This window comes from Coloeus monedula (genome assembly GCF_965178545.1).
Source record: "Coloeus monedula genome assembly, chromosome: 2".
NCBI classification, from domain to species: Eukaryota; Metazoa; Chordata; class Aves; order Passeriformes; family Corvidae; genus Coloeus; species Coloeus monedula.
In genome coordinates, this window is record NC_138782.1 from 116965632 (window position 1) to 116980348 (window position 14717).

Genomic DNA, 14717 nt, shown 5'->3' on the forward strand with positions numbered 1-14717 from the left:
CTGCCCACAGCCTGGCCCGAGCAGAGCTCTCAGTGTTAGTATAATTTCAGAGCAGTTTCGTAAAGTTATAAAAATGTTACAAAATTATATGAAGTTAGGAAAAAGTTAGCTTTCTAGTTAAACACTTACCCCGAATGTGAGTGACACCCTCCAAAAATTCGATTCCTCCATAAAATTTGATGGCTGAAACCAAATCCCATCCCCGCTCTCCAAACATATTGATAATCACCACGCATTTACTCTGTGAATTGCCAGTGCTGAGGATGGAGCAAAGAGGCATTTCCTCTTGCTTTTACCTTTCCACTGGAGCAGATCCTGCACCCTGAGGTCCCTTCCTCCTCCAGCACCTTTTCCCACAAGAGGGAGCCTGGAGCCAGCTCACAGGCTCCACGAGCTGTAAATCAGGCTGGAGATTAATTTTGCTCAGTGAGGGATCCTCCATCCCTAGGCCAGACTGGAAATTCAGCTTGCTTCCTTCTTGGAAATACAGGTTTTTTTTCCTCCACAGCTCAAATTTTTTGTCTATTCAGTCCCAATGATCGCTATTAGACTTCCCCCCCCCCCCCCCCCCCATTTTTCCCTGCTGACCACCCCCTGTGGCACCTCTCCTCATCCATCTCACTCTGTTACTTGCTCCTTACAGTGATGTAAACAAGGACAGATTTTCAGCCAGTTCCAGGACAACTTCACCCCAACTGCAGTCAAATCCTGCAGATTTAGATTGCCATAATGCAAATCTGGATAAGTGCACAGAAAAAGCAGATGTTCCCCACCATTTTAGTGCCCCAGGTGTTATTTTCAGAGGTGTCCCATGGCTGAAGACTTCAAAAGAGAAGTCTTCCCTTATGAAGGAGTTCCATTCATAAGCACTCTCTCCCTCAAAAGGATGTGAGTCCCAGGCCAGATCAGCAAAACCCTTCAGGGATGGGGGCTTCACCACTGCCCTGGACAGCTCTGTCAGGGATGGACAGAGCTTTCTATGAAGGAATTGTTCCTAATATCCAATGTAAACCTCCCCTGGTGCATTTTGAGGTGATTCCTCTTGTCCTGTCACTTGTTACTTGGGAGAAGATCCCAACTCCCACCTGGCTGTCCCCTCCTGTCAGGGAGTTGTGCAGAGCCACAAGGTCCCCCCTGAGCCTCCTTTTCTCCAGGCTGAGCCCCTTTCCCAGTTCCCTTGGCAGCTCCTCAGAAGAGATCCTTAGACAAGGAGCAGAACTTCCACTGTGTGTAAGCACTTCTTTTGTGATCCATATAAAACATGTCTCTGACCCAGAATAACCTGGAAAAGGAGAACAAAAAAGAGTAAATAAAGTGCAGAGGTATCAAGACAGACTGAGATGGAACTTGAATTTCAAAGGTTTGGGGTTTTTGGTTTTTTTTTGTTTTGTTTTGTTTTTTGTTTTGTTTTGTTTTGTTTTGTTTTGTCTTTTCTTCTGGGATAATTTCTGATCCTAATTTGAAGGGGGTTGTGATTGTATAAGCACTTGTGATCTGATAGTGAGGACATTCTGGAAAAGATGGAGAAGGATATTGAATGTAAGATTACTGGGCAATCACTCCTCTTCCACCAGGTTTTTAACACACCTGAGGTTTTGAATTTGTGCTTCACTTCCCATGGAAATAAAGTTTTAAAAGGCAAACATTTCCAGTTCATCACTACAGAACAGAGCCATTTTTTGCAATTTAAAGAAAAAAATCATTGATAAAGCTGAGTTTCTGCTCTGGTCTGACAAATTACAACGACAGATCCTGTCTGAGAGCTGAGATGAATGTCTCAGCTAGGATCCCCTTGAATTCCGTGGGAACCCGAGCCAACCGAAGGGTTCCTGTTACAGCATTTGTTTCAACCCTGTCCCTGGAGTACCTGGAAATGGAGACACAAGCACCTCTCCTTCACGACGGGATGGCGCCTGCAAATTTGCAGTGGAAAGCAAACAAAGAAATCAGGGAGGCAGAGAACAATGCCCATGACTGAGGGGGAGGTTTGTACTGCTCATATCAAAACCGCTGGGTCAGAACAACATCAATAAATATCTTGTATAGAAAGAGACTGAAGCAAGTGACTGAGGGAGAACCTGAGCTGTCAGCTGCCACTTGCATGTCAGTTGATATTGTTCAAACTCTGTACGGACAAATCCTGAGGAAAACTCATGGATTTCACTTGTCCTGTGCTCTTTGTGCACCTGCAAAGCTGAAGGTGCTGCTGGTGACACCTGCAAACCCATAATCTGCACCTCAAGAATCATAGAATCGTGAAGGGTTTGGGATGGAAGGGACCTGAAAAATCATCTCAGTTCCAACCCCCTGCCATGGATAGGGACACCTTCCACTAGACCAGAGGTTTTTTTTCTTTGCAGAACTTTCACAGAACAAAATACGACTATTTGGTATGTTTGTGGATGGAATGATCATTGTCCTTTATGTCTTTCTCTTGGGAACAACTGGTGCATCACAGGAGGATCATACATCCTCTGTTGCCCACAGAAGCTGTGGCTGCCCCTGAATCCCTGGAAGTGTCCAAGGCCAGGTTGGACAGGGCTTGGAGTACCCTGGGATAGTGGGAGGTGTCCCTGCCCATGTCAGGGGGTGGAACAGGATGATCTCTAGTGTCCCTTCCAACCCAAACTATTCTATGATTCCATGATGATCCTATGATATTCCAGCTGCCTTCTCTCCCACCAAACGATGGCCAATTTCCTCCAGGCAATCCATTACCAGCCACATTGATATTTCAAGTTAACAGCACTCTCTGGGTGGATCCATATTGATAAGGGGCCCTCCCAGCAGCCTTCCCAGTGGTCAGGCAGGGAGGCACAGCTATTTGTCCCCTTGCTTTTGTGCCCCCGAGCCATTGTTCAGGTTTAGCCGTGTGCAGCGGTCAGGCTGTACCCGCTGCCTTCCCATGTCACCCCTGCCAAGGTTCCCTGGACATCCACAGCTATTCCCACTGCCCTATAAATGCCAGAGTGCTCCCTCCTCCCCTGCTCAAAGGTTCTGGCACTGTGGCCCTGTCTCCACGCTGCAGCTGAGACCTTCCACCATGAAGCTCTTCTCCTGCCTCATGGCTCTCCTGCTTGCCCTCCTCCAGGCCATTCCAGGTAAGGGGCAAGACCCACGCTGGGGTCTGCCTGTGTAGGAGGTAGAGCTCACTCATGTGGTGGTGCAGAACATTCCCCTCAGCTCCTTTCATTAGAGCAGTTCCCTATTTCTCAGAGTAGAAGCAGAAGGGAAAAGTTAACCTACGGTGAGCAGGTGTCACACCAGAACCTCCCCACAGAAGCCTCTGCCAGGCGTGGCTCCTTGTGACTCTTTGAAGCCTCTTTATGCCACTTTCTGGCACTACTGGATGGTGGCACCATGGAAATCACCTGCCTCTTCTAACTCCAGGGTTAAAAATTGTCCCCTCTGTGTACAGTAAAAGAGAGCAGAGGTGTTCCCTGGTGTTGTCCAGGTTGAACTGCACCATTGACTTCAGCTCCCTGGATATTCTGGTTCCCCTTCCTCAGCCCTGCTGCTTCATTGACTCATTTTCTGATTGTGTTTTTATCCTACCTATTCTTCATCCTTAATGAAAATCCTCACCTTGGAGAAAGGCTTCCAGAGAAAGAAGGAACTGGGCAAAGTGCTTGTTCCTGTTAATTGACCCAGATCCTGCTTTTGGGGGCTTTTTGAAGTCATAATTTTATCTTCAGGGCATGTGATGACCATGCCGTCCCTTGCATGTTCCTGCAGCATTGCAGCCCCAGAACTTAGAAGCATCCGAGACTGGGCTGTCCCTTCCCATTATAGCATGAATGGCCAGGATATGTTCAGAAAATTCCATCAACCTCTATGTTTCACTCCAGTTGTACAAAAACATTCCTTGCAGTGCTCCGACGCCCCATGAGTTCCTCAGAACTTTAGGGTTTTGGGGGCATTTGTGTCAGATCCCTAACTGGGGTCTGTGGGGTTTCAGCAGGAGGAAGACCACGAGAATGGACTGATCCTGCAGCACAACTGGGAATCCCATTCTCCCTGTAGGTCTTGGCTTGCCCAGAGACACCTTGCGTTGTTTGGAATACCACGGCTACTGCTTCCATCTGAAGTCCTGCCCAGAGCCATTTGCTGCCCTTGGAACTTGCTACAGGCGCCGGAGGACCTGCTGCGTTGGTATGTGTGGGAACCCTGCCCAGGCGGGCAAAATGTGGGGGGAAATGGTGACACTTGGAGAAACAAACTTGTTCTCTTTCTCTCCAAATCATGGAATCCCAGAATGGTTTGGGTTGGAAGGGAATTTAAAGCTCTTCCAGTTCCAACCACCTGCCATGGGCAGGGACACCTTCCACTAGCCCAGGTTGCTCCAAGCCCCATCCAACCTGGCCTTGGACACTTCCAGGGGTGGGGTCTGAGCCATCTCTTTCCATGTACAAAGATGGACCTGACATCAGTGTGGAACATTTGAGGCTGGCCAAAATAACCCAAAGCTCTATCTCCAGCCAGGGAAATAAAAGTTTTGGCCCACAGAAATCTCGGTAAATTTGCTTGTAATCATCTGTTGAGGGACTGCTGGCAGCACCCACCCTGCTGTGCGTAATAGCTGCCAACTGCCCTCTTCCCTGTTAGTTTATCTAAATCTTCCCAGACTTGCTTGTTTTTGGTGGTCCTCAATAGTTAACATATATCATGAATGATTAATCACTTTAGAGCCAACTGCACTAATCCTAAGGTTCCTCTGATCCAGCGTCCTGGATCTGTCTGTGACCAGAAGTGGATATTTCCTCACAGTTACTCTGTATGTGGAAAGTGACCACAACCATATCATTACGTTTCCTTACATATTCTCCTGTTTCATGAATTTGCAGCTCAGGGTTTTTAGATTTAGCCATCCTTGTGCTTAAAAGTCCTCACTGGATTTTTTCCCCACAGATTAGGAATTCCTTCCCTTTGTTTTAAAACCTCGTCCCTCACAATTTTATTCAGTGCCACCTACTCGAAATGCAGTCATTCTGCATTTATCTTCTTCACACCTGTACAATATCCCTCCTTCCATTAATTCCTTCCCAAGCTGCTGGGTCACAAATTCCTTATTTTACAGAAGTGCTGTGATAAGCCCCAAAGTCCATCTTTGTATCTTCGCTTTTGGAGACACAGTAACCACAACTTCCCAACAGTTTTTGTGCACGAGCTGGTTTGGATGTCGGTGTCAGATTTTCTGGTTTGACTTAAACCCTCTGAATTGCAGACACCACATCCAACTTCCACATCTGCCAGGATGAGGGGGGTCATTGTGTGCCCCCAGAAATCAAATGTCTGCAAGAGCAAGAGGGACTCTGCCCTCGCAGAGGATGGAAGTGCTGCATAGAAGTGTGACAAAGACCTCGTGGGATTGCAGAAAATCAGAGAAATGCATGGTCAAGAAATCAAACAAGTTTTATTCCAAGTGTTTCAGAGGTGCCTGATGTTCTCAACATGCAGTGTGTAATTAACCAGAGGTGACATGTTTCTTTATATTAAAAAGTCAATAAATGCTAAATAAGCAGATACAACAGTCATTTATTTATGGAAAGAGGCAGAATGTGTCTCTATTACACCTACATGCAAAAACCACAAAAATTTGCTGTTGCATCCTTGGAAACCCCATCCCCTAATCCTCCTTACCAGCCTAATCTTATTTACCACGTTGACTTTATGCTTGGATGCTTTGCAGGATTGAGGACAATTAATCACAGAATCTTTAAGGTTGGAAAATATCTCCAAAGTCATCGAGTCCAACCTGTGACCAATCCCCGCCTTGTCACCCAGACCAGAGCACTGAGTGCCACACACAGTCATTCCTTGAACATTTCAGGGAGCGGCTGAGGGAGCTGGGAAAGGGGCTCAGCCTGGAGAAAAGGAGGCTCAGGGGGGACCTTGTGGCTCTGCACAACTCCCTGACAGGAGGGGGCAGCCAGGGGGGTCGGGCTCTGCTCGCAGGGAACAGGGACAGGATGAGAGGGAATGGCCTCAAGCTGTGCCAGGGGAGGGTCAGGTTGGACATCAGAGGAATTTCTCCACGGAAGGGGTGGTTAAGCATTAAAACAGGGTGCCCAGGGCAGTGGTGGAGTTCCCATCTCTGAGGGATTTAAAAGACAGATAGATGAGGCACCTGGGGACATGATTTAGTGGTGGCTTGGGGGATGGTTGGACGCAACGACCTTAGAGGGCTTTTCTAACTTAGTGATTCTAGTTATGTTGTTCTGTTTGGGGCTTTTTTTTCAGGGAGAAGAGAACTTCTAACCTAGCTCTTTCACCTGGCAGTTTAAGATGTGTTCCCAGAGTAGTTTTATTCCCACAGCTGAAGGGACAGCAAACAGCAGGGCCAGGCAGGGCAGCTGGAACATCACATTTTACAGCCAGAGCTGCACATTCACCATAGATTTACCACCACGGGGTGCATTGCTGAACTAACAGCTCTTCCACCAGTGCTGTGTGCTCATCACGCTCAGGAATGAAGCCTCCCAAATTCCTCAGAAGCCAAAGCTGGGAAAAAAACTCACACCCAGGTTTCAGCTGGAGAAAATATTCACACGAGCTCAGATTAAAAAGGAATCACTCCCAGCCTGCACCCTCCTCCTCCTGCAGCTCCTCGGGAGTCTTCTCGTGCAGGTTGCTTCCCTCCTACCTGTCACTTCCCGGGAATTTTGCTGGCTGCAGGTGAAGGGCAGAGAATCCCTCTGAGCCTCTTTTTTCCAGCTGGAACCCTACCAGCCCAAAACGCCAGCTGCCAAGGAGAGGAATGAGGGAAGCCAGTAACCAGTGAACATGAAAAAAGTCAACATTGTTTGGAGCAGCAGCGCTGGGTCAGAATGACACGAAAGGGTTTCTCAGCAGCAAATGTTGCTCCGGGGACTGGAATATAATTAACTCCTGCCTACTCCTTCCCTCTTCCCGGATGCCATCCAGCATGCCAGCAGCACGCAGAGACTTCTGCAAAATCTCACTCCCAGCCCTGAGATTTTCCAGCAGAGCCAAAGGAATGGGGATCCTCGTGCTCGTTTTCATATTCATCTCCCTAACCCAGCACGGTAAGACCAGGAAGGCCTGGGGTGGTGAACAGGATTTCTGGGATAACCTTTCTTCACTGTGTGATATTGCAAGTGCTGAGGAAAGGTGTTTTCTGGGTGAGAGAATGGGTGAGATACTTTGGGAAAATTTGTGATTTAATCCTTTGGGGAATACAAATAATGAGCAGGGAGGAAGCTGTGAAAATGGGGCGCATCACTGAGTTAGGAGAAGCCCTAAAGGAGATGTCCTGCGCTCTGGGAAAATGTTCCTGCCTTTTCTCAGGCTGCAGTTGCCTCCTTGGCAGGCGGAGGACCACCCCTCTGACCTCCCATGCACGGTCTTTGCCAATGTCCTGAAAAAACAGCTCCATGATCAAACATTCCCTGAGGGAGGTTGGCTTGGCAACTTGGGATTTTTAACATGGATGTCTGAACCTCTCCTGTGGGATGGGGATCCCGGGTGCGCTCGAGGTGCCCAGGCTCCCTGTGTGCTCCCAGTGGCTTAGCTGGCCGGGAACATGGTGCCAGAAGGAATCCCATTAATTTTATCCATGATAAATTTGCTGGTTCCTTGTCCAGGAGATGCTCATGGACCAGACAGCTGTAACCATGGAGGAGGCTTGTGCCGAGTGGGAACCTGTGTCTCTGGTGAATACCTGGCTCAGTACTGCTTTGAACCCATCATTCTCTGCTGCAAAAATTTGTCACCCACCACCACAGAGAGCTGAAGGTTTCCAAAGGAGCCAGCTGCAGCACTTGGAGAGCTGCAGGCTCCACTGGCACGGCAGGAGCAGCTGCTGGGAAGGAGATTTTGTGGCTTCTGTGACTGTTGCTTCCCCAGGAGGACATGGCTATGGATTCATTCATGAACTCCTAAACAATTTGCTTTTGCACAGAAGCCTCTGTGACTTTTTAGGAAACACTGTGACAAGAAACTGGGGACACCCAAACTATTTGTCACCCCTTTGGGACTCTGATTGTTATCTGACATTCACAGGTGAAAACTTGTCTTTCTCCTTCCCTAAGAGCAATAAACCTGAGGTTTAACACAGCAGCAAGTGCCCACCTGTGAGTCAGCAATGCTGCCAGTGGTGGGATGCCACTGACCAGGACTGACCACAGGAGCCCTCACCTCCTGAGAACACCAGGGTGGCTCTGTCCCTTTATTTCCCTTCCCAGAGAAAAGAGCTACAATGGGGGAAGCCTTTTTGGCATCAATTTTGGTGAAAAAAGCACCAGGTCTGATGTAAAGGTGAGTGTGGTCTGTGCTTCTCAGGCAAGATCCATCCCACCGTCCTCCTTTCCAGGTTGCATCAGGTTCTCAAGGCAATCACGAAATCCAAGAATGGTTTGGGTTGAAGGGACCTTAAAGATCATCCAGTTCCACCCCCTGCCATGGTAGGGACACCTTCCACTACCCCAGATTGCTCCAAGCCCTGTCCAACCTGGTGTTGGGCATTTCCAGGGATCCAGGGGCAGCCCCAGCTTCTCTGGGCACCCTGTGCCAGGACCTCTCCACACTCACAGGGAAGGACTATTTTTCCTAGGACCCCAGGTTTATTTGTTTTTAGACACGGTGGGGAAGGGATCTGAAAGCTGTGTCCTACTGCTCCTGACAGGCTGCCCTCTCCATCCAGGGACTCCGTTCCTGGTGCACTTCCTTTCCCTTTTGCTCACCCAGCCCCAAGAAAATCAGTCTCTTTGTCCCTAGCAGCTTTCTTCCTACGAGTTCCCTCAGCCTAAATTAATTATCTGTCCAAATCCACTCTCAGCCCTTCTGTGTCTTTTCAACATAAAATTTTGGCACTCCCCTGCCTTTGTCAGCTTCTGGTCTCCCTTTCCAGGTAAAATATTTCTCTCCGGGTCAATCATTTCTGTGGAAGCAAGGAAACAATGATGTAATGAGAGAGCTATGCCAACCAGCTGAGGCGCTGCTCAGACAGAGCCAGGGAAAAGTCCTCGCTGGGAGATGAAATTCTTGTTCTGATGAATCAAGCGGGAAAATTCCCCCTGACCTCACCAGGGTCAGGCCCCACTGCCAGAGGGCTGACAATTCATTCATCCAAGTGTCTCCATTCACTGAGGAGCAGCCCAGCTACTCTCCTCGGGTCATCACTGGCACTCCAGCACACACAGGGAGATGCCAGCTCTCCCCTGGAGATCCCTGCAGTTGGATGAACCCTCAGGAGAGCCAGATTAGCCAGAGCTGGCTGTTGGCTTGGGAACTGATACTGAAAACAGGGACCGGAGCCAAATTCCTGCCCATGTCCAGCCCATCCCTCTGACGCACGCTGAGGTACGAGGACAGCACGGGGAGGGGTTTGAATCGAGGCACCTCTCCAAATCAAACAGTTTGTTTCTCACATTCACCCCTAGGGTTCATTATTCGTGCCCCTCATCTGGGGATGCTCAGCCATCGTGGTCACAGCCTGGTCTCCTAGGAAAGCGAAGAGTGGGTTCATAATGCTCACCTTGCACATCTCCCAGACAGTTTTGGACCTGCTAGCCAGCCAGATTTCAATCAGAAAAGGTGAAAATGCTCAGTTTATAAGGAATATTGTCCCTCTGGCAGTAGTGTGCATGCAGCCTGATGCTAACAGGCATGTTCCTGCTGTCCCACAGCTGTGTGTCCCTTGTTTGCTGATCTGGGTAGAAATAACCCTAAAAATCCCCAAAGCACAACCCAACAACAACCAAAAAAATAAACAAAAATCCATCATAATTTCTGCCTGATTAATAATATGAACTGAATTCTCTTCCAGTCTCACTCAGAGGGAGGAGAAAGAAAGCACCAAGGACATGGTGGATGGTGGAGAACGGCACTTACAGACTTCACAAAACTGTTTATTGATGCAGTTTCTTGACTCCTGAGCTCACCTGTGACAAAGTGCCCAGCTCAGCTCATGGGAAGCTGCTGGAACAGCAACATGAGCTGCTTTGGTGTAAGAGTATGATAGGGAATGCTGCTCAAATTAATTAATCCCTAGTTGGAGTATCCCGTAACCCTGGGGAGGAGGAGGAACCATAAAATCATCATAGAATCACAGAATGGTTTGGGGACCTTAAAGATCATCCAGTTCCAACCCCCTGCCATGGCCAGAGAAGTGCTGAACTCCCCTGAGTGGCCATCCTTGTTCATCCACTCAGCACAGAGCTGCTCATGAGACCACACTCAAACACCATTCTCCAACCCTTTAAACCCAAAAGCCAAAAAACACCCACTGTTTGAGGCACTCAGTAAAAGCCATTTCCACTGTGACCCTTTGCCAGAGGATTTCCACCCATGACCACCAGTCCTGCCCAGCTGGGACCATTTCCCAGAGTGCAGACCCTCTTGCAGTCAGCAAAGCTCAGCTGAATCCAACCCTTTCCCTGCAGGCTGCATGTAGGAGTAGAAGGGACAGTGAGGATAAGGGGGGACTTAATGAAAAAGTGAAATCTCCCATCCCTTGAGAGATGCAGGCTGGGGAGAGTTTAAACCAGGCCAGAGAAGACATTAAGGGTTTGTCCTCACAGGTGAAAGCCAAATGAGAAAGGATTTTTGTGGGAAATGCTTGACTGAGCTTTGAACTCCAGCTGTCTGTACCTGATAGAGCTCAGAAGGGTACAAAATAGGGTTTTTTTAGTATTACCTTAGCAGATCTACACCTAAATGAGATGCAAAAATCATCCAGACCTCTTGGGATGTATATTTGGGATCTCTGCAGCCATACAGACAGCCAGGATAGAGCCCTACCCTCAAGCCAGGTCTGTCAACCAGCACAAGCCTCCTGGATAACTGGGGGTTTTAGTCCCTCGAAGCATGGCATGAATTCCCTTGCCGGGATTTGTTTGCTGTTCCCAGGCAACAGGCCAGTGTTTGTTTAGCAGAGAGAGCCAAATCCTCCTCTTCTACCCTAAAAACATAACTGTGAGAGGAGATCACAATCAGTGATCCTGTGCAGTCAGGAGCAGGATGGTGTTGGATGGGCTCCTGCTTGGGCAACCTGAGGTGCCACAGCCGTGGGCAGCCCCTTTGATCCAGATTGTCTCTGACATCCCTGGCTATCCCACGCAAACCAGTGCAACCATCTGGATGCCTGGATCTTCCTTCACCCCCACACAGGAAAAAGGGGTCACATTCCAACATTCCACCTGCTCACGTGGAGCTCTTCCACCTCCTGTGGGGTGAAAGAAATCCCCTCACCCTGATGCCTTAGGTTTTAACTTTTATATTTTTCAAATCCTGTACTGCCCAGTGTGTAACTCTGAAGTTTCTTGCAGCCTGTTCACTTCTGCTCTCTCGTGCTAGGACTCTACGAAGCCTCTCCGGGCCTGCTCTCCAAGGACACCCAGACCATCCTAGGCCCAAAAAGTATAAACCAAAAGCCTTTGAGAGGGTGGCAAGCCGACGAGAAATTACATCATTAAACTGAAGCTTTAATTGGAGAATTAACCCTGATATGCAAATGAACCAAACCTGTAAAAGTGTGAAGAACTCGTGACCTGTTGTCCATCTTGGGGTCCATCTTGGCAGTGGCCTCTGGCTCCCCAGGGGTACCTTTGAAGGCCTTTCAAATAAATACCTACCTTTATTCCCTTACTCCTGTCTAGCCTCTGTTTTTAGGTGGCCTTTTAAGACATCAACCACAGCCCAGCTCCAGGGCGTGCTGGGGAGATAAAATCGGTCAGGATTCAGAGGCTGTATCTACATGAGTAAACCAAATCACACGAAGCTGAGCCTCAGAAATCAGTGAATACTCACAAGTGCTGTCAGAAAATGAACCCTTTGCGACGCTGTTCCTTGGCACAGTTTGGGAGTGGGCAATGCCAGGAATGATCCATAATTGACATCTGGACGAGGCTCTGCACTGGAAAGGAGAATTTAATTGCACAAGGTGTGCTCTGACCATTTTCTGTGAGGCAAAACCATCATTTCCTGCTGTGTCCAGCTCTGGGGTCCTCAATGTAAGACAGACATGGACTTGTTGGAGTGAATTCTGAGGAGGCCATAAAAAGTGGTCTGGAATGAGAGCCATGGGGGGTTTCTGGGCTAGGGCTGAGCCCAGAGCTGAGCCCATGATCATTTCTTCACAGGCTGAATTGCAGGGCTCTGTCAGAGCTTGCTTGGTGTGGTAAAAAGCCATCTGTGGGATTGGCAGTAGGAGGTGGCATCACAAGCTGGCCAAAGGGTTCCTTCACCCAAGGAATTGCTCCTGCTGGCAAAAACTTATCCCAGAATGCATTTAAAAATCGGGCTGCTCAGGTCCTGGCCTGAAGGCAATGAAGTCAGTGGAAACATCCCTCCTGTTTGGGGCCAGAGAGCGGATATAGATTGATTTGACTCCTCCCAGACCCAAAACCTCTCAAGCATCCAGGAGCCGATTCTTGTGCCATGTGTCTGAGCACAGATCAGCCTTTGTGCATGGTGAGCTCTGAAAAAAGACATCTGCTGGCAGGTTGGGAAGCAGGGGAGGGGGGGAGGCTGCTGGGCCAGCCCCAGTAGGCTCACCAGAGGCTGAGGCCAACACGGCAGTGGGACCACGCCAAAGGGAGCAAGACCAGCTGTTGTTCAAGCAGTTGCCCAAGGGACAGAGATTTCCTGCCCCTGATTTCTGGAGGAAATCTGCTTTTTGTTGGTACTGTCTAGTCCTGGCTTTCTTTCCCAAGGCACGTTCTGCGACTCAACCCGTGTACCACAGCTGCAGAGCAGGGGCTTGTGGTGGTGTGGGGATGCATCCTGGTCCCCGTGGAGCCTGCAGCATCCAAACAGCTCCAGGCACAACTCACCCTCTGCAATGGTGCTGGTCCCACCACGGGAGAGCAGCTGAGCTGGAGACAAACACCTGGAATTTTGCCATCCGTCGTTGGGAACTCTGTGGCCACGTGGTACCCTGGCTCTGTGCTCCACATCCTCTCTGGAGCACACCAAGCCATCTGCACACACATGTTCAGACACTTCAGGTTGCACACTCAGAGCAGGACCCCCAGAGGAGCATCCACACACTCCTCCCTGCTTGGGCTGAAGCTCAGGAACAGCCATCTCCTTTCTGCTGGATAAATGCTGCCCAAATTCTTTGCCTTGGAAGCTCTTCCCTGTGAGGGTGGCGAGGCCCTGGCCCAGGGTGCCCAGAGAAGCTGTGGCTGCCCCTGGATCCCTGGAAGTGTCCAAGGCCAGGTTGGACAGAGCTTGGAGCAACCTGGGATAGTGGTAGGTGTCCCTGCCCGTGGCAGGGGGTGTGACAGGATGATCTTTGAGGTTCCTTCCAACCCAAAGAATTTAATGATTCCATAATTCCACGAGATTCTGCTGCACCATCTCTCATGCTGGAGATGCCAATCCTCAGAGGTACAGGGTGGGTTATGGCCTTCTACCCAAGCAGTGCCACCAGATTGGCAGAGCACCAACACTCTTCCAGAGGCTCTACACACCTCCTTGCATCCAGCCCTCCCCCAGGTAGGTTTCCAGACCCATTTCCCTTCCCAGGCTGTGTGTGGCCAGTTTGCAGGACACCCTGGTTAAGAGCTCAGTGTCCCTTGCTCCAAAGTCCAACTGGTGAAGGCCCCTTTATCTTCACTGTTTGATGAAGGTGATCCTTGCTCTGTTCAAGCAGCCTGAAGGACATGAGGTTTGCATTTTTCAGCACTCCCTGGCATCCAGCCCGCAAAGAAAAAGCCATCGAGGTGACTTCTGAAGGGAAAAGGGAAGACTTGATGATGGCCTCCGCTGCGTCATTGCTGTAAAAAAAGTCTTAATAAAGTTTCTATTTCCTCTTCCTCCATTTGTTGTTGGTTGGGGGACATTTCTGCTCGTTGTTTGCTTTGTGTTGTTTTCCCAAGTTGAAACGCAGGTCTCATCTCTACTGATTTCCTGGAACTGACCTGGAGAACTGGTACAAACCTGAGAGCCTGCCAGGACCCCTGGGAGAGCTGTAATCCACAAGCTTTCCTAACACCATGGAATACTGCAGGGAGGTATCCCAGCTTTCCCACTGAATAAGTACATAAATGGATAAAATCTTAAATTGCCATTTTTTTCTGGACAGTTGTAAATAAAACCTTGGCAAACATCCTCTCTGCAGCCTGGAAGTTGGGAAATTGACACAGACCCATGATTTTTTTAAGGATCCCATTATTTTCAAGCCAACTTTGTGTGTTGGAGAATGCTGAGGAGGAGACTCTGGATTTTTTCACGCTTGACTGTCAGTGCTAAACAAAGAGAGTGAGAGCTGGAAATAAAACAAAAACAAAACAAAACAAAACCCAGCATTTTGATACTGCAAACACTTGGATTGGATTTTAACATCACATGCTCTAGCCTACCAACACAGAGCCAGATTGGGTCAATCCCAGCATCCTGTCTCCAGCAGCAAGCAGTAGCAGACTCCCTAGTGCTCAGTGCTGTTTGTCAATAAAACCCTGATTTTTCAGCCCCTTTTTGGTCTTTTTCCTTCTTTTTTTTTCCCTTCTTTTTCTTTTCCTTTATTTCCCCTTTACACTTTTTGTCTGTAACACGGTGTGACTGAGAGCAGGCACAGCCCGCGCTACTGTTTGCTGTCGTGTTGAAATGCACCTGAGATTGACAAAGATCCCTCCACTCCAGGAGAATTACACAACCCCCCTGGCCACTATAAATCCAGGATTTCCCCTCTTCTTCCTCTCTTTAGGGCCCTTCACTCCTCCTCGGGGTGGAACCTCCACCCACGCCGAGCC

The 14717-nt window shown here is 49.0% G+C and overlaps 1 protein-coding gene across 1 annotated transcript; it reads left to right on the forward strand.

The window, feature by feature from the left end:
* Nucleotides 1-3043: 3043 nt before the first annotated feature.
* Nucleotides 3044-5352, forward strand: LOC309570163 (gallinacin-11-like; the record flags this gene model as incomplete). The annotated part of the gene is made up of 3 exons (XM_082276792.1): nucleotides 3044-3101; nucleotides 4024-4152; nucleotides 5225-5352. The coding sequence occupies 3 exons, from the start codon at nucleotides 3044-3046 to the stop codon at nucleotides 5350-5352; spliced, it is 315 nt and encodes a 104-aa protein (XP_082132918.1).
* Between the last annotated feature and the right edge of the window lie 9365 nt (nucleotides 5353-14717).